A 23370-nucleotide genomic window follows, 5' to 3' on the forward strand; every position below is an offset into this window, starting at 1 on the left:
AAGCATTTTATTAAGCAATATGCTATGCTATGCTATGCTAAGTCACTTCAGTCATGTCCGACTCTGTAGCCCACCAGGCTCCCCCGTCCCAGGGATTCTCCAGGCAAGAACATTGGAGTGGGTTGCCATTTCCTTCTCCAATGCATGAAAGTGGAAAGTGAAAAGTGAACATGAAGTCGCTCAGTCTATCCGACTCTTAGCGACCCCATGGACTACAGCCTACCAGGCTCCACCATCCGTGGGATTTTCCAGGCAAGAGTACTGGAGTGGGGTGCCATTGCCTTCTCCGATTAAGTGATATACAAATATGAAAATCGATCTTACCATTTGGTTTTCCTCTGAGACTTTTTAAAGCAAAATAATCTCTTATTGCACCAATATTTTCGGTTGATCTGTTTCCATGAAGGTTTCCTGTTTCTTTTTGATGCCTACCTTAAATTGAGCAAAGTTGCAGTTCTGAAGAGTACAGTTGGATGGAGGTGTTTGTATATACACACCATGCTTATACCACAAATTTCAGCAAGCAGATTCTTCCCACCTCCCCCTGGTGGTCAGCTTACACTGTCAGAAAGAAGGGGGCTGGGCTGAGACTGGAAGCGGGAGGAGCAGTTCTCACAGTAAAGAGAAGGAGGTGGGCAGCTCAGATGGTGATGTGCTAAGAGGTGTGACAGCCTGTAGGGTGAGGGGAGAGGCACCTATGTCTCCAGCTTGGCAGGAAGATCCAGGAGCAGCAGAGACACAACAGTGGTTGAGAGAAAGCAGGTCAGATGCTTTGCAACCTTGAGTGTCAGGCTCTCCTTTTTCTCTCCTGATAGATCTGTGAGCCAGACTGTGTGCTGTGTCTCAGTACTTTGTTTTTCAGGCTATCAGTGTTTTTACATGTATCAAAGATTTTTTGGTTTTGCTATAATTATTGCCTTTCAAATAATATTTTCTGTGGGACTACACCTCCAGTCATGTATCAAGCCTAAAATACTCTCTGACATTGCATTTGTTTCCCAATTTTGGCCCTTTCAAAACCACTTTGATATGAACGTTGTGATGAAAATAGGAAGGCTAGCGCTTCTCTGGGCTTCCCAGGTGGCTCAGTTGGTAAAGAATCTGCCTGCAATGCTGGAGACGCAGTTCAATTCCTGGGTTAGGAAGTTCCCCTGGAGAAGGGATAGACTACCCATTCCAGTGTTCTTGGACTTCCCTGGTGACTCAACCAGTAAAGAATCCTCCTGCAATGCGAGAGACTGGGGTTTGACCCCTGCGTTGGGGAAATCCCTTGGAGGAGGGCATGGCAACTGACTTCCAGTATTCTTGCCTGGAGAATCCCCATGGACAGAGGAGTCTGGCGGGATACAGTCTATGGGGTCGCAAAGTGCCAGACATGACTGAAGGAACAAGCAGATCACAGCAGCACAGCACTTCTTTCCTGGTGGGTATGGATGTGTTTCGTCATAAGGCTGACATCTATTTAATTCTAGAAGGCAGCCTCAAGGAGTTCTCTTGATTAGCCAAGTGAATTTCCATCCCAGCATCATATATGAGGGCTCTGAACTTTCTACATCCTCAGCACCACTTGTGTTGCCTGCAGGCTCACTTTTCAGCGCTGCACTCCATTGTGGTAGTATCTCATTGCCCTTTGCATTTATTTCCCTTCCACGCAATGATGTTGAACCATTTGAATATTTGCTTTGGTGAAATTCCTGTTTGATTTCTTGCTCATTTAATAATAAAAATTGGGCAGTCTTTTTTGAAAAAAAAAAAGTAACTCGAATTCTTTATTCTGTATGTGTATTTTAAAAAATTGAAGTTAATGGATTTATAATGTTGTGTTAGTTCCACAGTGTAGCAAAGTGATTCAGTTTTATGTATATATATTCTATTCAGGTTCTTTTCCATATATAATATATAAAACATACATATTCTTTTCAGGTTGTTTTCCATCATAGCTTACTACAAGGTGCCAAGTAATGTTCCCTGTGCTATATATTTTGTCCTTGTTGGTTACCTACTTTATATATAATAGTGTGTACATGTTAATTCCAAACTTCTAATTGTCCCCTTACCAAGTGAGTCTTTTGACTTGTGACTTTCTTTCCCCCTCTTCTCTCTCTTCTTTGCTGTGCAAGAGTCTAAAAATTATTTTATGAGATCCTCTCATCAGTGTTTTCATTTGTATGCAGTGTGCTGGCTGTCCAATTATGGAATCTTTGCATATCTCAATATCTTTTTAAAATTAAAGTACAGATGATATATATATTTATGTTAGTTTCAGGTGTACAACAGAATGCTGCACCACCAAATATATTTGATCACCCTGACAGGACCTAGTTACCATCTGCCAACATATACAATGATGACAGTGTTAATGACTGTATTCAATTGCTACAGCTTTGTAGTAGGGTTGACATCAGAGAGTATCATGCCTCAAGCTTTGTTCTTCTTTCTCAAGATTGTTTTGACTATTCGAGTTCTTTGATGGTGTCATAAAAATTTGACGGTTATTTGTTCCGGCCCTGTTCAAAATGCCATGCGTATTCTAGATAAGGATTGAATAGAATCTGTATTGCAAGGTACAATAGACATTTTCCCAATATTCATTCTTCTAATCTGTGAGCATGTATATCTTTCCATTTCTTGTGTCTTCTTCAGTTTCTTTCATCAATGGCTTATGTCTCTTCTCCTTGATGAAATTTATTCCTGAGTATTTTATTCTCTTTGATGCAATTATCCATGGGGATGTTTTATTTGTTTATTTTAGTTGGATTATTGTAATTACGTTACAATATTGTAGTCGTCTTTGCCATACATTGATATGAATCAGCCATGGGTGTACCTGTGTTCCCCATCCTGAACCCCCCTCCCACCTCCCTCCTCATCCCATCCCTCAGGGTCATCCCAGTGCACCAGCCCTGAGCACCCTGTCTCATGCATCAAACCTGGACTGGCAATCTGTTTCATATATGATAATATACATGTTTCAATTTTATTCTCTCAGATCATCCCACCCTCGCCTTCTCCCACAGAGTCCAAAAGACTGTTCTATACATCTGTGTCTATTTTGCTGTCTTGCATATAGAGTTATCATTACCATCTTGGGAATGTTTTAAAATGTTTTCTGGTAGATATCTTCCTTCATTTCCCCAGCACTACATACAGTTGTATTTTGTGTATGTATTGGGAATAGCAGGAAAGAATGGTCCTTGAGGACAGGAAATAGCTTCAATCAGATACTAGGTATCATGTTGCAAAAACTCACCCTTCCTGGAGAAAAAAAAGGAGAAGGCCTTTCCCGAATGTCTGTCTGGTGCCCACACTGGTGGGGCCAAGAGTCATCTCCCCAGTTCTCCTCCCACTGTCCTGTGGTCTAGAACTGTCAACAGCACCTCCTCTTTCCTCCACAAGAGGGAGGCTCCAGGTCCACATTACTGTATCATCCAACATCATTTAGTTTCCTCTATCTCATCTTCTAAAAGTGTGCACATCCAAAGCTATCATTAGTACTTCCATGTCATGTGAATACCACCTCGATAAAATATTACTATTGATTTGTTTTTTAAAAATCTATGCATGGGACTTCCCTGGTGGTCCAGTGGTTAAGAATGTACCTGTCAATGCAGGGGATAGTGATTTGATCCCTGGTCTGGGAAGATTCCACATGTCCTTGAGCAACCAAGTCCGTGAGCCCCAACTACTGAGCCCACACGCCAACTACTGAAGCCTGGGGGCCTAGAGTCTGTCTCCCACAACAAGAGAAGCCACTGCAGTGGGAACACCACAACTGGAGTGTAACCCCTGCTCCCTGCAACAATGACCCAGCACAGCCAAAAATAAGTAAATACATGAATAAATATTTTTAAAAGTGTGATATATACATTTTTCACTGATAGGAAGTTGTAACTCTTTTGGAATGTAAAAATGGTTGTAGGTGTCCCCACTTCAATTGTTTGAGTTATTTTATTTTCTATTAGGATCTGCATTACCTCTTAAAGATGCATTTGGTCTTTAAATAATGATCTGGGGTCTTCAGAAAGGGTCGATAGATGGCAGCACAACGTCTGGAGAAACAGAAACTGGGGGATCCAAGAAAAGCATAAAAACGACACACTGGACATTGGCACATTTAAACTGATTGGTCAGAAATCACACACCTCGGGCCCTGAGCAAACCGAATAAGAACAGATCAATTCTAATAAAGATGCAAATCTGCTGTTATTCCTGTCTTTGTGGTTACTTCACATCCTCTCATTGTCTATGCTGAGAACTGTGTATCTCTATCTTTTAAAATTAATATTGCCTGTGTGAGTGTTTTCTTGTTTGCGGAATTCATTCTTCGGCTCCAGGAACAGAACTCAGTTTTGAGTTTCAGTGGGAGATAACTAACCAGTCTGATCACATGGACCACAGCCTTGTCTAACGCAATGAAACTATGAGCCATGTCATGTAGAGCTACCCAAGACGGATGGGTCATGGTGGAGAGTTCTGACAAAACGTGGTCCACTGGAGAAAGGAATGCCAAACCACTTCAGTATGCCTTGAGAACCCCATGAACAGTGTGAAAAGGGAAAAAGAGAGGACACTGAAAGATGAACTCCCCAGGTAGGCAGGTGGCCAGTATGTTACTGGAGATCAGTGGAGAAATAATTCCAGAAAGAACGAAGAGCCAGAGCCAAAGCAAAAACAACACCCAGTTGTGGATGTGGCTGGTGATGGAAGTACAGTCCAATGCTGTAAAGAATGATATTGCATAGGAACCTGGATGTTAGGTCCGTGAATCAAGGCAAATTGGAAGTGGTCAACAGGAGATGGCAAGAGTGAACATTGACATTCTAGGAATTGGTGAACTAAAATGGACTGGAATGGGTGAATTTAACTCACATGACCATTATATCTACTACTGTGAGCAAGAATCTCCTAGAAGAAATGGAGTAGCCATCATAGTCAACAAAAGAGTCTGAAATGCAGTACTTGGATGCAACCTCAAAAATGACAGAATGATCTCTGTTCATTGCCAAGGCAAACCATTCAATATCACAGTAATCCAAGTCTATGCCTCAACCAGTAATGCTGAAGAAGCTGAAGTTGAACAGTTATATGAAGACCTACAAGACCTTCTAGAACTAACATCCAAAAAGATGTCCTTTTCATTATAGGGGACTGGAATGCAAAAGTAGGAAGTCAAGAAACACCTGGAATAACAGGAAAATTTGGCCTTTGAGTACAGAATGAAGCAGGGCAAAGGCTAATAGAGTTTTGCCAAGAGAATGCACTGATCATAGCAAACACTTTCTTCCAACAACACAAGAGAAGACTCTACACATGGACATCACCAGATGCTCAATACTAAAATAGGACTGATTATATTCTTAGCAGCCAAAGATGGAGAAGCTCTATACAGTCAGCAAAAACAAGACCGGGAGCTGACTGTGGCTCAGATCATGAACTCCTTATTGCCAAATTCAGACTTAAATTGAAGAAAGTAGGGAAAACCACTAGACCATTCAGGTATGACCTAAATCAAATCCCTTATGATTATACAGTGGAAGTGAGAAATAGATTCGTGGGATTTGATCTGATAGACAGAGTGCCTTTAAGAACTATGGACTATGGAGGTTCGTGATAATGTATAGGAGGCAGTGCTCAAGACAATCCCCAAGAAAAAGAAATGCAAAAAGGCAAAAATGGCTGTCTGAGGAGCCCATACAAATAGCTGAGAAAAGAAGAAAAGTGAAAGGCAAAGGAGAAAAGGAAAGATATACCTGTCTGAATGCAGAGTCCCAAATAATAGCAAGAAGAGATAAGAAAGCCTTATTCAGTGATCAGTGCAAAGAAATAGAGGAAACCAATAGAATGGGAAAGATTAGAGATCTCTTCGAGAAAATTAGAGATACCAAAGGAACATTTCATGCAAAGATGGGCACAATAAAGGACAGAAATGGTATGGACCTAACAGAAGCAGAAGATATTAAGAAGAGGTGGCAAGAATACACAGAAGAATGATAAAAAAAAAAAAAAAAAAGAGAGAGATCTTCATGACCCAGATAATCATGATGGTGTGATCACTCACCTAGAGCCAGATATACTGGAATGTGAAGTCAAGTGGGCCTTACTATGAACAAAACTAGGGGAGGTGATTGAATTTCAGTTGAGCTATTTCAGATCCTAAAAGATGATGCTGTGAAAGTGCCACACTCAATATGCCAGCAAATTTGGAAAACTCAGCAGTGGCCACAGGACTGGAAAATATCAGATTTCATTCCAATTGCAAAGAATGGCAATGCCAAAAAATTCTCAAACTACTGCACAATTGCACTCATCTCATACGCTAGTACAGTAATGCTCAACATTCCCCAAGCCAGGCTTCAGCAGTACTGAACCGTGAACTTCCAGATGTTCAAGCTGGATTTAGAAAAGGCAAAGGAACCAGAGATCAAATTGCCAATATCCATTGGATCATCAAAAAAGCAAGAGAGTTCCAGATAAACATCTACTTCTGCTTTATTTACTATGCCAAAGCCTTTGACTGTGTGGATAACAACAAACTCTGGAAAATTCTTAAAGAGATGGGAATACCAGACCACTTGACCTGCTTCCTGAGAAATCTGTGTACAGGTCAAGAATCAACAGTTAGATCTGGACATAGAACAACAGATTGGTTCGAAATCAGGAAAGGAGTGTGTCAAGGCTGTATATTGTCACCCTGCTTATTTAACTTATATGCAGAATACATCATGAGAAATGGTGGACTGGATGAACCACAAGCTGGAATCAACATTGCCGGGACAAATATCAACAATCTCACATATGCAGATAACACCACCCTTACAGCAGAAAGCGAAGAACTAAAGAATGTTTTGATGAAAGTGAAAGAGGAGAGTGAAAAAGTTGGCTTAAAACTAAACATTCAGAAAACTAAGGTCAAGGCACCTGGTCCCATCACTTCATGGCAAATAGATGGGGAAACAGTGACAGACTTTATTTTTGGGGGGCTCCAAAATCACTGCAGATGGTGACTGCAGCCATGAAATTAAAAGATACTTGCTCCTTGGAAGAAACGCTTTGACCAACTTAGACAGCATATTGAAAAGCAGAGACATTACTTTGCCAATAAAGTTTTGTCTAGTTAAAGCTATGGTTTTCCAGTAGTCATGAATGGACGTGAGAGTTGTATGGATGTGAGAGTTGGACTATAAAGATAGCTGAGTGCCGAAGAATTAATGCTTTTCAACTGTGGTGTTGGAGAAGACTCTTGAGGGTCCCTTGGACTGCAAGGAGATCCAACTAGTCCATCCTAAAGGAAATCAGTCCTAAGTTTTCATTAAAAGGACTGATGTTGAAGCTGAAACTCCAATACTTTGGCCACCTGATGTGAAGAACTGACTCATTGGAAAAGACCCTGATGCTGGGAAAGATTGAAAGTGGGAGGAGAAGGGGACCACAGTGGATGAGATGGTTGGATGGCATCACTGACTCAATGAACATGAGTTTGAGTAAACTCCTGGAATTGGTGATGGACAGGGAGGCCTGGTGTGCTGCAGTCCATGGGGTCTCAAGGACTCAGACAAGACTGAGCGATTGAACTGAACTGAACAATGTGTAACCAGCAGATCAGGTGTACATGTGACAACCTGGACGTGAAACAGGTATATGAAACTGGAGGGGCAGTCTGGAAGGACTGAAGTCTTGTAGGAAGAGATGCTATTTACAGGTAGACAGTGTCAACATTGAGTTGGATTGAGTTGAATTGAATTCTGGGATGCACTCCTGGTGTCTCCGAATTGCTTGTGGGTGGTGTGGGTGAAATGACAGACGTGTAGGAATTGGCCCCAGAATACCAAAAACTCCCACATTCATTTTCTTATACTAAACCTAGAAACCCAGTGTCGTTTCACCTTACAGCACTTCGTGTGGCCCCTCCCAACACCCAGCCTTATAACCGTCTTTAAACCCTTCAATTGCCACATGTGGGTTTTGGCCACCATTCATCATGGCTGCTCTAGAACATGCATCCAAGGAGTGGAAGTGTTGAGTCCTGATGTAAGCACAGGCTTGGCTTGCTGGATGAAGCTGTTTTCCTCTCAAACGTGTGGGCCAACTTACATTTCAACAACCATTGCTCCACACTTTCCCAGCAGTTGGTGTTTTGAGAGACTTTAATAGCTGGCTACTTGGAGCACGTATAGTCATACCCTGTTAGTGTCTTAATGTGCAGGTTCCTGACTGCAGTTACGTGGGGCAGCTTTCCATTCCCTGACGGTCTCCTTATACGTTGCCCTCGATGAAAGTCCTGCTCATTTGGCCCCATTTCTGTATATTTCTTTTACCTTAGGCATTTGTAGAAACTCATATTTTGGCTACTGTTACTTTGATGGTTATCTGTGTCATCAGTGTCTTCTCCCACCTGATGGCTTTCAATTCGGCACTCCCAGGGATGTCTGTTATGAAGAGTTCTTCATTTTAATACAGCTCGGGATTTCGGCGTCTGTCTTAGAGATGGCGTTGTTTCTGTGTTGTTCAGGAATCCTGCCCCCCCCATTCCACGCAGTTCATGGAGACACCTGCTGCAGTGTCTTGCAGAAGCTCTACTGTTTGTCTCTCTAAATAGATCTTCAGCCCATCTGCACTTGATTTTGGTTCCCATATGAGTTAGGGGTGCAGTTGCATTTGACTGGCTTCAGATCCCCTGTCGCCCACAGAGTAATTGAAACGCCTATCTCTTTGTCACTTCTTTCTATCACCTTTTCTATTGCACATGATGCTTCCTGTGGTTGGGGTTTATTTCTAGGTTCCCTTTTCCGATCCACTAGTCTACCTGACCATCCCTCTTTCAGTCCAAAAGTTTGGTTCTACTATGCTCTAATATACCCTGGAGAAGAGAATGGCAACCCAATCCAGTATTCTTGCCTGGACAATCCCATGGACCCAGGAGTCTTGTGGGCTACAGTCCATGGGGTGGCAAAGAGTCAGACACGACTGTCCAACTAAGCAAGCAGGCAGGGGGTTATGTATCTTCACAACTTGCAGAGCCAGGCCTCACACATTGTTCTTTTCAAGGTTCCCTTGCCTTCCTTGAAATGTCTGCTTCCTTATAAATTTTACAGTGGAGTTACTGAGTTCCACAGATGTCCACTTGGGATGCAGTGACATACATTTTGATTCTGCACATTATTTTGAGTAGAATGGATATTTATATTCTTTTTTCAAACCCCTAATGTGGTATATTTTCCCATTTATTTATATCTTTAATGTCCTTCAAGACAGATTTATAATTTTCTCCATTGAGGTTTTGTATATCCTCTTGTTGTATACCTTTCTAAATGTTAGATAGATTCCAGGTATATCCTAATTTTTGATGCAACTGTCAATGGCTCTCATACAGTTTTATATTACTGTGATATGAGAACGTAACTGATCTTTTTTGGCCGAGTGGCAAGGCATGTGGGACCTTGGTTCCCTTATCAGGGATCAAATTCCCATCCCTTGCTTTAGAAGGCAGATGCTTGATCATGGACCACAGGGAAGTCTGCAATGGATTTTTCAAATTTGAATTTGTCTCAAGTCATTGTGCTCTCTTGTTAAACCTCTAAATGTATCGGTATAAACTTTTGGATTTTTCTACATGTAGAACTTTTATGAACAAAATCTTTCTTTTTTCCTTTCAATTGTTATACCTTTTACCGATATTTGTTGACTTGCTAGGGTGGAACCTATGCTACTCCATTAAGTATGATGTTATCTAAAGATACCCTTCATCTTTTTAGGGAATTTCTCTTTTATTTCCAATGCACTGTGAATTTTATCACAAAGGCATTCGCACTCATCCAGTGTTCACTGTTTTCATCTCTGGAGATTTAATCAGTAAATCAGGGACAGTAGCCACACTAGAAGCCACACTACGTATTGTATATTTCCACAGAGGAAATGTAACATAAGTAATCGATTGTGCAGCTGTTGAAAGGCCACTGGAGCCTGTCAAGCAGGGAACACTCTCTTAGTTTTGGACCACTCTAATCCAAGCCCCCAACTTGACGATTTTCAAATCTTTCACATACATAGACACATATTCTCTCTGAGATACAGGTATAACATGTGTTAGTTTCAGGTGTACAATATAATGATTTAATATATGTACATATTACAAAATGATCACCAAATATGCCTAATTAAAATTTATATCTATAAGGCTAAAATTTTTTTGTGTGAAGAAAAATTTTAAGATCTAGTCTTTTAGCAACTTTCAAATATACAGTGCAGTATTGTTAACTGTATTAGTGTCCTTAACATTTTAAATATAGTCACCATGATGTACATTACATGTCCATGACTTATTTATTTTATTCCTGGAAATGTGTACCTTCTGACCACTTTTGCCAATTTTGCCATAGAGCCCACTCTCTACCTCTGAGAACCACCAGTTATTTCTCTTTATCTATGACGTTATGTTGTTTGTTTTTTTTTTCAGTTCCACCTACCTGTGAGATCATACAGTATTTTCCTTCCTCTGTCTAACGTGTTTCATTACCCTAATGCCCTCACGTACCATCCATGTATTGTAAAGGCAGGATTTCCTTCTCTTTTATAGCTGAAGAATGATCACGAGTATGCACACACTGCAGTTTCTTTATTCATTCTCTAACCATCGGATATGGAAGTTGTTTCCATGTCTTCAATAATGTACATAGCGCTTCCATGAACATGGGGTTCATATATCTTTTCAAATTGCCTATTTCATCTTCTTTAAAGGCCCCAAAGTGAAAGTGCTTGAGGCTCTATTTTTAGTTTTGAGGAACCTGCACAGTGTCCGCATAGTGGCCGCACAATTCACATTCCCACCAGCAGTGCCCAAGGGTTCCCTTTACCCCACATCCTCACCAACACTGCTTGTTTCTTGTTCTTTGACCGTCCCAGCTTGACCTTTGCTGGACACCAGCCGCTCTGAAGGTGTGCTGCACAGCCCTGCGGATCCTGGCCTTCTCTAGCGCCTGCTTGTCCAGCAATGTTCCCGCAACCGGTGAGGAGTGAGGGAGAGAGCTCATCCCCTCTTGTTCACCAGGACCCTGGGCAGGGCCAGTCCAGGGTTCTGTGGAGCCTGACATTGACTCAAGTGTTTGAATCCCTCCTTAGGCAAAACAAAAAAAGAAAAAGAAAAAAACAGTGTCACTGCATACAATACAGACAAGGCCCCCAAATACAAAATGTGACCCCAGGTCTCTGGTGTGGCCCTGAAGTGTTTTCAGAGACTGAGAACAAAGAGCAAATGAACAAAGAATCTGCCATATCTCTTATCAATCAGTAAATTCCAACAATTCATGAATCTGTGAGCCAGGAACTGTGGATGAAGGCCAAATATATATTTCCTAAAAGTGTCAATATCACAGGCACATCACATCTGAGTTTCTTTCGAAATGAGAAACCTACATAATCAATCACAAAACATAAAATGCTGAAACCAAAGATAAGACAGTTATTGCAGACTATTTTTCTTTCTTCCTTTTTTTTTAAGCCATGACCTAGGGCTTGTGGGGTCTTAGTTCCCAGACCAGGGATTGAAGCTGGGCCGGAGACAGTGAGAGTGCAGAATGCTAATCACTGGGCCACCATACCATTTTTCTCAGAAGTCAGACATACCTATCACACCTGCGTAACACCTGTTCCCCATACTTTTGGCCTGATCCTCTTTGATTGCCTCTTTTTAGGAGAATAAGCATGTATATTAATATGAATATTCTACTAATAAAGTGTTAGTTAGCCATGTCTGACTCTTTGTGATCCCATGGACTGTAGCCTGCAAGGGCCCTCTGTCCATGGAATTCTCCAAGCAAGGATGCTGGAGTGGGTTGCCAGTCCCTTCTCCAGGGGATCTTCCTGACCCAGGGATCAAACCCTGGTCTTCACACCGAGGGTAGATTCTTTACCATCTGAGCTAGCAGGGAAGCCCATTATATGAGGAAATAAGATTAATTATATCTAAAATAGAGTAGAAAGAAAATACAGTATTTCCACTGGCACGATTAATTGACGGACATATCTTTTTCTTTCTGTAGTTTAAAAAAGTAAAAAATATATTAATATTTCTATCTAACTGTAAAAGAAACTTTCCATCAGTCCCATAGCTTCTTCCTGAAAGTGTCTAAAACGTTTATGATCATAGTAAAATTTCTGAATCTTAAAGAATTTTTTCCCAAAAGGGCAGTAAGTTCACAGGTTTTTTGCACACATGACTTAAGCCTTCATGTGGCTTTGAAAAGAAGGCCATCCAGAGTGAGGGGTCGTGAACTGTGTTTCTGTGTGAGGTCTGGACTTTGTGGTCCCAGCTGAATGGGGCAAAGTTCTTCCTTTACCACCCCACTTTGCGTGGGCCTGTCCTGGTCGGCTGGTCCCACAGACCCTCAGATCCATGACGACGCACAGCCCGTGTGCCCTGTTCTGAAAACCCTTCTGGGCAAAGGAGCTTTTCACGCTCAGCTTTCCTTCCTGGCTTCCACCCTCCAGCGTATGTGAGTCTTCCTGCCCAAGTCTGAGTAGTTTTGAGAAATCTTTCAATGTTCTTTTCCAGAAAGTTCAGTGTTTCTCTGTTGCAGGGTCAGTCCCACCCGATGACCAGGGCTGGACCTGGTTTCTCTTTTCTGGTTGTGCCGGCTGCTGGGCGATCCCACCGTGGACCTGAGCATCACTGGATGGGTGGTCATGTCAGAGCCACGTGCAGTGAAGCCTCTCGGCCTCTGGGGGCCTAAGGACCTCCCCCTGGGTTGTGGGGTGTGGGGTGGGACCTTCTGCCTTCTCAAGGCCACCCCTCCTCCATGGCCTGGGGCGTCCAAGTTCCCCTTCTCTGCTTGGCCAAGGCTCTGTCTCTGTCACCCTCTGGCTTCCTGCTGGGGCTTCCTCGTTCCCTCCCCACATTCGGGGCGCTTCCCTCCCCAGCAGAGGGACCTGAACCGGCTCTGTGCTGGCGGATGCTGACATGGTGCCCCTGCTGCTGCTGCCCCTGCTGTGGGGGGGTGAGTGGGGGAGGTGGGGGACGGGGCTCACGGCTGGGGGAGGGGAGCACACGTGGGGAGGGGCTGGAGCTGCCGCTGAGCCTCTGTGTTCCCCAGGGTCCCTGCAGGAAATGGCAGGGTACAGGCTCGAAGTGCAGGAATCAGTGGCGGTGAAGGCGTGCATGGACGTCCGTGTGACCTGCTCCTTCTCCTACCCCTGGAATTCGGGATATCCCTGGTATTCCTCTGCCGAACTTTTCACCTACTGGTTCCGGGAAAAAGACCAGCACACCAATGATGCTGTGGCCACAAACGACCCAAGGAAACGAGTGAAGCCAGAGACCCGGGGCCGATTCAGCCTCCTCGGGGACCCCAGCAACAATGACTGCTCCCTGAGCATCAGACAGGCCAGGCTGAGCGACTCAGGAGTCTACTACTTCCGAGTGGAGAGAGGATATGATGTGAGATACAATTACAAAGATAAGAAGCTGAATTTGCAGGTGACAGGTATGACAGGGGGCCCAGGAGAGGACCCTGGCCCATGGAGACTCCTCTATTAGAACAGGAACAGGGTATAGGAGCCCTCCCTGCTCCAGGTCTTGGGGTTTGAGGGATCACGAGAGACCCAGAACTGGGAAGGAGTTGTGACCCTGACCCTCTGGGTCCCCACACCCCTGCGTCCAGGCATCTCCGTCTCCTCATCTCCCTTTCTCCAGGGAAACCCGACATCCATTTTCTGGAGCCTCTGGAGTCCGGCCGCCCCACAAAGCTGACCTGCAGACTGTCACTAGCCTGTGATGAGCTACACCCTCTCCTGTTCTCCTGGGCGGGGGACGCCCTTGATGCCATGAAGCCAGACACCCTCCACTCCTCGGAGATCACCCTCACCCCGAGGGCCCAGGACCACGGCACCAACCTTACCTGTCTGGTGACATTCCAGCAGGTGACCCTAGAGAGAACCGTCCTTCTCAACGTCTCCTGTGAGTGTGGAGGGGTGATGGGGTCCCTGAGGGCAGTGGTGTGTGTGTGTGTGTGTGTGTGTAGAGAGAAGGCCAGCCTACTCGTCTGTGGGTCTGCGCCCTGGGAGCTGAGGTGGGGAGTGGCCGTGAAGGACACCCACCCCTCCTTCCATGTTTCCCTCCTGGGGTGCTGGTCAGTTTCCATCCCACTCCTCCCTCTGCAGCAAGCCCGTGTCTTTCTGCCCCAGATATTCCGAGGAACCTCCACATCAGCCTCTCCTTCAAAAATGTCACAGGTAGGACAGGACCTCTCCTCTCCAGGGCTGGGTCCTGCTCCTGGGACTACCTCCAAGGTGGGGCAGGGGAGTGGGCTTGAATGTGATCAGATAGGGGAGGAGCAAGGAGAAAATCACCACCCTGCCCCACCTCCCATGCACTAGACCACACACACATGCAATACACACTGAGACTCACACACACAGGCACACACATATAGTACATACACGTGAACATACACTGAGACACACACAGAAACGCCCATACACACAGGCACATACACATCACACATATACACAGAGATATACCCACAGCACAGGCACCCATCATGTACACATACACTCATGGACATATACATGTGCACTCAGGCACACGTGCACTCAGGCACACATTCACACAGGCACACACACATACACCCCACATATATACACACTCACACACCCTGTTCAAAGCCCATTTCCTTCACCATGGTTCTATTGTGTGGCTTTCTTCCACAAAAGCCTCCTTAGTCCCATCTCCTGCTGCCTTCACTGAATCAACATCTCAAGCCTTGAGGCTCTGTGTTTTCTTTCCACCAAACAGCCCAGGCCTGTCCCATTGAGACACCAAGCCTCCCCTGAAGATACGAGGCCCAGACACGTTGGCTCAGCCTGCTTAGGGTGGGAAGGTCCAGCCCTGGGACCACAGGGAACCCAGCTGGCCAGCCAGGGGAGGACAAAGCGAAGCCAGGAGATCCTGGGAAGGAGGGAGGAGGAGACCTCAGCCTCCCCCAGCTCTCCCACTGGGCTTTCCCCCAAAGCCCACAAGATTCTGCAGAACACCGCATCTATTCTCATCTCAGAAGGCCAGGCGCTGCAGCTGCTGTGTGTTGCTGACAGCAATCCCTCTGCACAGCTGAGCTGGTTCCAAGGGTCTCCCACCCTGGAGGCTACCCCCATCTCCAGCACCGGGGTCTTGGAGATACCACAAGTACCGGCTGGAGATGGAGAAGTCACCTGCCGAGCGCAGAACCCTCTGGGCTCCCAGCAAGTTTCCTTCAGCCTCTCTGTGCAGAGTGAGTTGCAGGACAGGTGCTGGGGACGGGCAGCCTGGGCAGGTGTGTGCCTTTGGGAGGGCTGGGTCTGGGGACTGAGCTTCACCCCCTCTCCCTTCCCCAGAAGGCGCCCCTCCCTGCAGCTGTGAGACTGAGGAGCAGCAGGGCTCCTGGCCCCTGGTCCTCACCCTGATCAGAGGGGCCCTCATGGGGGCTGGCTTCCTCCTCACCTATGGCCTCACCTGGACCTACTACACCAGGTGAGCACCCCTGTGCCCCTGCGCGGACGTCCGGGGAATGGCTCTGGAGTTGCCGGTGGGGCTGGGCGTTCCTGTCCTGCCTGGAGCTAAGCTGTGTGATTCTCCAGGGCCTTCCCTGTTGGTCCAGTGGTTGAGCCTGTGAGTTTCCACTGCAGGGGGCAGGGGCTCGATCCTGGGTTGAGGAACTAAGGTCGCATATGCCTTGAGGCAGAGCCCAGAATGAATGAAATGGGTCTGACTCTCGGACCTGAGACTCTATTGGCTCTGCAGGTGTGGTGGCCACTAGCAGCTGGGCTGAGGGGTATGGCTGAGCCTCGCTCCCTCTCATGACGAGATTCACCTGAGGATGCAGAGCCCAGAGGACAGACGTGGGGACATCACAGTTTGCTTCTCCCTGGAAACTCTCGCCTCCAACCCTGTGTCGTTTGCATCCACGAGCCTTTATTTGTGGAGATGACTGCGTGACAGTAGGAAGAGTCAATGCCATTGAAAGGAGACTTTCTGACTTACCTCGCTTAGTATGGGATTACTCATGTTTTCACATGTATCAATAACTCATTGTTGGTATTGCTTGGTTTTGTCTTGAAAATAGTATTTTATGTATGACTATTCCTCCAGTTATGTATGGACTCTAAAATATGATGACATTGCCTTCGTTTGCAAATTTTGGCTCATTCAAAGTAACGTTGATGTGAATGGTGTGATGAAAATAGGAGGGCTAGCACTTTCCTCCTGGTGGGTGTGGAACTGCTTCATCATAAATTTGGCATATATTTAGTTTGAGAAGGTAGCCTCAGAGAGTTCTTTTGAGTAGTTAGATGAGTTTGTATTCCATGCCATATGTGAGGGTTCTGAGCTTTCTACACCCTCAGGAGCACTTGTATTACCTACATGGTCAGTTTTCAGCACTGCACTCCACTGTGACGGTATCTCCTTGCCTTTTTAGTTTCTTTCCCTCATGTACAATGATGTTGAGCCATCTGAATATCTTCTTTAGTGAAATTCCTGTTTCGATCTTTGCCCATTTAAAACAAAAATTGGTACCATCTTTCTAAATTCCATATATATGCGTTAGTATACTGTATTGGTGGTTTTCTTTCTGGCTTACTTCACTCTGTATAATAGGTTCCAGTTTCATCCATCTCATTAGAACTGATTCAAATGTATTCTTTCGAGACAGCAAAAGAGACACTGATGTATAGATCAGTCTTATGGACTCTGTGGGAGAGGGAGAGGGTGGGGAGATTTGGGAGAATAGCATTGAAACATGTATAATATCATGTATGAAATGAGTCGCCAGTCCAAGGTCGATGCACGATACTGGATGCTTGGGGCTGGTGCACTGGGACGACCCAGAGGGAGGGTATGGGGAGGGAGGAGGGAGGAGGGTACAGGATGGGGAACACAGGTATACCTGTGGCGGATTCATTTCGATATTTGGCAAAACTAATACAATATTGTAAAGTTTAAAAATAAAATAAAATAAAAAAATAAAAATCACTTCTATGTAATTTAAAAAAAAATAAAAATTGGGCAGTCTTTTTCTCGTTAATTTGAATTCTTTAGTCTGGATGTGACTTTTTAAAAATTAAAATATAATTGGTTTACAATGCTGTATTAGTTTCACAGTACAGCAAAGTGATTCAGTGATATACATATATTCTCCCCAGATTCTTTCCCATTATACTTTTTTACAACATTGTTAGTATACTTCCCTGGGCTGTACAGTTGGTCCTTGTTGGTTATCTATTTTAGATACAGTAGTGTGTATTTGTCAATCCCAATCTCCCAATTTATCCTTCCTCCCTCTGAAAAAATTTTAAGATTTTTACACTTTAAGAAAGTAACAAATGTAAACAGAGTATTTCTAAATAAATATTAAAGAAAGGTTTTTTGTTTTTTTTTTTTTGGTTTCCAGAACTGGTTACTGGGAGGGTGTAGAATGTTTAGGGGCACTGTCAAATTTAGGAAACCTTATGAAATATCAATCCTAAAGAGCATTGACATCACAGGTTATTTCCATACATGGCTTGAGCCTTCACGTGGCTTTGAAAACAAGGGCATGCAGTGTGAGGGGTCCTGAATGCCATTCTTATGAAGTCCGGGCTTCGGGGGTCTGCACTGAGTGGGGCAAGGCGCTCACTTCAGCCACCCCATTTTGCATGGGCCTGTGCCCCGGAGAAGGCAATGGCACCCCACTCCAATACTCTTGCCTGGAAAATCCTATGGACGGAGGAGCCTGGTGGGCTGCAGTCCATGGGGTCGCTGAGGGTCAGACACGACTGAGGACTTCACTTTCACTTTTCACTTTCATGCATTGGAGAAGGAAATGGCAACCCACTCCAGTGTTCTTGCCTGGAGAATCCCAGGGACGGGGGAGCCTGGTGGGCTGCTGTCTATGGGGTCGCACAGAGTCGGACACGACTGAAGTGACAGCAGCAGCAGCAGTGCCCTGGGGGCTGCTCCTACAGACACTCAGGTCCACGTAGACCCGTAGGCCTGTGCCGTGTTCTGACAACCCTTCTGGGCAAAGGAGCTTTAATGTTCAAGTTTTCCTTCCTGGGCTCCATCCTCCACTGTTTGGGGGTCTGGAAACTTTTTTCCTGCCTGAAGGGGAATGGTTTTGATAAATTTTTCAATATTCTTTTCCAGAACGTTTGGTGTTTTTCAGCTGTAGGTGGGTCAAGCCGGATGACCAGGGCTGGACTTTGTTTCTCTTTTTCTGGTTTCACTGCTCCCGGGGCGATCCCATGGTGAACATGAAAATCATTCGGAAGGTGATCATGTCACATCCGGGCTTCCCTGGTATCTCGGTGGTAAAGAGTCAGGCTGCAATGCAGAAGATGTGGGTTCAGTACCTGGGTTGGGAAGATCCCCTGGAGAACAAAATGGCAACCCACTCCAGTATTCTTGCCTGGGTAATCCCATGGGTTGAGAAGTCCAGCGGGCTATGGTCCCTGGGGCCGCAGAGTCGGACACAGCATAGTGAGTAAACAACAACATTTCAGAGTCACATATGGTGAAACCTTGCCAGCTCTGGGGCTTCATGCTCTCCCCTGCAGCCTGCGGCAGAGGGGAGGGGGGAGAGGTTGGAGGGAGAACGTGAAACAGCCTGACTTCTCATCGATACCCTCCCAGACCCGCCTATGGAGTCCACCTCCCCCTTCTTCGCCAGCCAGTCTTCATCACCTGCTGCCTTCCTGGCTTCCTGTTGGGGCTTCCTCCTTCCTTCCCCACATTTGGGGCACTTCCTCCCAGACGGAGGCACCTGGACCTGGGCTGGAGGATGCGGACATGGTACCGCTGCTGCTGCTGCACCCAGAGACTCTGCATTCCTTGAAGTTCACCCCCACCCTGAGGCCCCAGGACCACAGCACTGACCTCACATGTTGGGTGAATCTCCAAGGATCTCAGGTGACCATGGAGAGAGCCATCCAGCTCAATGTCTCCTGTGAGTGTGGAGGGGTGGCTGAGTCCCTCAGGGCAGTGGTGTGTGTGTGTGTGTGTGTGTGTGTGTGTGTGTGTGAGTGTATAGAGAGAAGGCCAGCCTACTCTTCTATGGGTCTACGCACTGGGAGCTGAGGGGGGGAGTGGCCGAGAAGGACAGCCCTCCGCTTCCTGGTTTCCCTCCTGGGGTGCTGGTCAGTTTCCATCCCACTCCTCCTCTGCAGCAAGCCCATGTCTTTCTGCCCCAGATGCCCTGAGGAACCTCTGCATCAGCCTCTCCTTCAGAAACATCACAGGTAGGACAGGACCTCTGCTCTCCAGGGCTGGGTCCTGCTCCTAGGACTGCCTCCAAGGAGGGGGGGGTGTGCACTTGAGTGCGATCAGATATGGGAAGAACAGCGAGAAAATCACCACCCCGCCCCACCTCCCATGCACTAGACCACACACACATGCAATATACACAAAGATATATGCACAGATGCTAATAGATCCTGGGAAGGCCGGATGGTGAGAACTCAGCCTCCCCCAGCTCTCCTGCTGGGCTTTCCCCAAAAGCCCTCAAGATTCTGCAGAACACCTCGTCCCTTCTCATCTCAGAGAGCCAGGCACTGCAGCTGCTCTGTGTTGCTGACAGCAACCCTCCTGCACAGCTGAGCTGGGTTCCAGGGTTTCCCACCCTGGACGCTGCCCCCATCTCCAGCACCAGGATCCTGGAGATGCAGGGCTGAGACCTGCAGAAAGAGAGTGCGCCTGGCAAGCTCAGAACCCTCTGGGCTCTTGCTTTGTCAGCACATATGTCTCTTCGGACAATCCATTTCTGAGTGTTGGACAAGAGCCCAGTTTCAGGCCCTGGAAGGGGTCCCCCTTCCTGCAACACTTCCAGTGAACATTCAAGGTTGATTTCCTTTAGGATGGATCGGTTGGATCTCCTTGCATTCCAAGGGACTTTCAAGAGTCTTCTCCAACACCACAGTTCAAAAGCATCAATTCTTTGGCACTCAATTTCTTTATAGTCCAGCTCGCACATCCATACATGACTACTGGAAAAACCATAGCTCTGACTATACAGAACTTTATCAGCAAAGTAATGTCTCTGCTTTTCAATATGCTGTCTAGGTTTGGAAGGAAATATAGCTTTTCTTCCAAGGATCAAGCATGTTTTAATTTCATGGCTGCAGTCCCCATCTGCTGTGATTTTGGAGCCCCCAAAATAAAGTCCGTCATTGTTTCCCCATCTATTTGCCATGAAGTGATGGGACGAGATGCCATGAACTTAGTTTTTTGAATGTTGGGTTTGAAGCCAGATTTTTCACTCTCCTCTTTCACCTTCATGTAGAGGCTGTTTAGTTTCCTTCTCACTTTCCACCATAAGGGTGGTGTCACCTGCATATCTGAGGTTATTGTTACTTGTCCTGGCAATCTTGATTCCAGCTAGTGCTTTGTCCAGCCCAGCATTTCTCATGATGTACTCTGCATATAAGTTAGAAAAGCAAGGTGACAGTATGCAGCTGTGACGTACTCCTTCCCCGATTTTGAACCAGTCTCTTGTTCCATGTCTGGTTCTAACTGTTGCTTCTTGACCTGCAAACAGGTTTTGTAGGAGGCAGGTAAGGTAGTCTGGTCTTCTTATCTCTTGAACAATTTCCCACAGTTTGTTGTGATCCACACAGTCAGTAAAGAATCTGCCTGCAATGCTGGAGACCTGGTTCAACTCCTGGGTCAGGAAGTTCCCCTGGAGAAGGGATAGACTACCCACTCCAGTGTTCTTGGGCTTCCCTATTGACTCAACTGGTAAAGAATCCACCTGCAATGGGAGACACCAGGGTTTGATCCCTGGGTTGGGGAGGTCCCTTGGAGAAAGGCATGGCAACTGACTTCCAGTGTTCTTGCCTGGAGAATCCCCATGGACAGAGGAACCTGGCGGGCTGTAGTCCATGTGGTCCAAAGTGTAGGAAATGACTGAGGGAATAAGCACATCACAGCAGCACAGCACTTCTTTCCTGGTGGGTGAGGAAGTGTTTTGCCATAAGGCCAGCATTTATTTAATTCTAGAAGGCAGCCTCAAAGAGTTCTCTAGATTACCCAAGTGAATTTCCATCCCAGCATCATAACAGAACTCAGTTTCACGTTTCAGTGGGAGATAACTAACCAATTCGATCACATGAACCACAGCCTTGTTTAACTCAATGAAACTATGAGCCATGCCATATAGGGCCACCCAAGACAGACGGGTCATGGTGGAGAGTGGGGAAAACCTCTACACCATTCAGGTATGACCTAACTCAAATCCCTCACGATTATACAGTGGAAGTGAGAAATAGATTTAAGGAATTGGATCTGATAGACAGAGTGCCTGACGAACTATGGACTATGGAGGTTCGTTACATTGTACAGGAGGCAGTGATCAAGACAATCCCCATGAAAAAGAAATGCAAAAATGCAAATGGTTGTCTGAGGAGGCCTACAAACAGCTGAGAAAAGAAGAGAAGCGAAAGGCAAAGGAGAAAAGGAAGGATATACCCATCTGAATGCAGAGTCTCAAAGAACAGCAAGGAGAGATAAGAAAGCCTTCCTCCGTAATCAATGCAAAGAAATAGAGGAAAACAATTAAGTGGGGGAAGACTAGAGATCTCTTCAAGAAAATTAGAGGTACCAAGGGAACTTTTCATACAACGATGGGCACAATAAAGGACAGAAATGGTATGGACCTAATAGAAGCAGAAGATATTAAAGAGGTGGCAAGAATACACAGAAGAACTGTACAAAAAAGATCTTCATGACCCAGGTAATCACGATGGTATGATCACTCACCTAGAGCCAGACATCCTGGAATGGGAAGTCAAGTGGGCCTTAGGAAGCATCAATTAGGAAGCATCACAAAGCTAGTGGAGGTGATGGAATTCCAGTTGAGCTATTTCAAGTCTTAAATGATGATGCTGTGGAAGTGCTGCACTGAATATGCCAGCAAAGTTGGAAAACTCAGCAGTGGCCACAGGACTGGGAAAGATCAGTTTTCATTCCAATTCCAAAGAAAGGCAATGTCAAAGAATGCTCAAACTACTGCACAATTGCACTCTTCTCACACACTAGTAAAGTAATGCTCAAAATTCTCCAAGCCAGGCTTCAGCAATACGTGAACTGTGAACTTCCAGATGTTCAAGCTGGATTTAGAAAAGGCAGAGGAAGCAGAGATCACATTGCCAACATCTGTTGGATCACCGAAAAAGCAAGAGAATTCCAGAAAAACATCTACTTCTGCTTTATTGACTATGGGAAAGCCTTTCACCGTGTGGATCACAACAAACTCTGGAAACCTCTTAAAGAGATGGGAATAGCAGACCACCTGACCTGCCTCTTGAGAAATCTGTCTGCAGAACAGCAAGCAACAGTTAGAACTGGACATGGAATAACAGAGTGTTCCAAATCGGGAAAGCGGTACCTCAAGCCTGCATATTGTACCCTGCTTATTTAACTTATATGCCTAGTATATCACGAGAAGTGCTGGACTGGATGAAGCACAAGTTGTAATCAAGATTGTTGGGACAAATATCAATAACCTCAGATACGCAGATGACACCACCCTTATGGCAGAAAGTGAAGAACTAAAGAGCCTCTTGATGAAAGTGAAAGTGGAAAGTGATAAAGTTGGCTTAAAACTCAGCATTCAGAAAACTAAGATCATGGCATCCAGTCCCATCACTTCAAGGAAAACATATGGGGAAACAGTAGAAACAGTGGCAGACTTTATTTTGGGGGCTCCAAAATCACTGAATATGGAGACTGCAGCCATGAAATTAAAAGACACTTACTTCTTGGCAGGAAAGTTATGACCAGCCTAGACAGCATATTTAAAAGCAGAGTCATTACTTGGCCGATAAAGGTCTGTCTAGTCAAAGCCATGTTTTTGCCAGTAGTCATGTATGGATGTGACAGTTGGACCATAAAGAAAGCGGACTGCTGAAGAATTGATGCTTTTGTACTGTGGTGTTGGAGAAGACTCTTGAGAATCCTTGGACTGCAAGGACATCAAGCCAGTCCATCCTAAAGGAGATCGGTCCTCAATATTCATTGAAAGCACTGATTCTGAAGCTGAAACCCCAACACTTTACCACCTGATGCAAGGAACCGACTCATTGGAAAAGGCCCTGATACTGGGAAAGATTGAAGGCGGGAGGAGAAGGGGACGACAGAGGATGAGATGGTTGGATGGCATCACCGACTCAATGGACTTGAGTTTGAGTAAACTCCGGGAGTTGGTGATGGACAGGGAGGCCTGACGTGCTGCAGTCTATGGGATCTCCAAGAATCGGACATGACAGAGTGACTGAACTGAATGAATCATGAGTAACCAGCAGATCAGGTGTACATGTGACAGCCTGGATTTGAAACAGGCATATGAAACTGGAGGGGCAGTCTGGAAGAACTGA

The 23370-nt window shown here is 45.5% G+C and overlaps 1 protein-coding gene across 2 annotated transcripts; it reads left to right on the forward strand.

Annotated features, from left to right (window-relative positions):
* The first annotated feature begins 12840 nt into the window (after positions 1-12840).
* On the forward strand, positions 12841-16138 carry LOC113875597 (sialic acid-binding Ig-like lectin 14). Of its 2 annotated transcripts, none has more exons than XM_027514143.1 (7): positions 12841-12989; positions 13086-13475; positions 13685-13948; positions 14152-14223; positions 15003-15257; positions 15361-15496; positions 15767-16138. In XM_027514143.1, exons 1-7 carry the CDS (start codon positions 12953-12955, stop codon positions 15780-15782), a joined length of 1170 nt encoding a protein of 389 aa, XP_027369944.1. In that variant the 5' UTR covers positions 12841-12952; the 3' UTR covers positions 15783-16138. The 2 variants fall into 2 exon arrangements, with proteins under 2 accessions (XP_027369944.1, XP_027369945.1); XM_027514144.1 differs by having other exon boundaries at positions 12846-12989; positions 14176-14223.
* Positions 16139-23370: the final 7232 nt, after the last annotated feature.

The sequence above is a fragment of the Bos indicus x Bos taurus genome, chromosome 18 (assembly GCF_003369695.1).
Source record: "Bos indicus x Bos taurus breed Angus x Brahman F1 hybrid chromosome 18, Bos_hybrid_MaternalHap_v2.0, whole genome shotgun sequence".
Classification (NCBI taxonomy): Eukaryota; Metazoa; Chordata; class Mammalia; order Artiodactyla; family Bovidae; genus Bos; species Bos indicus x Bos taurus.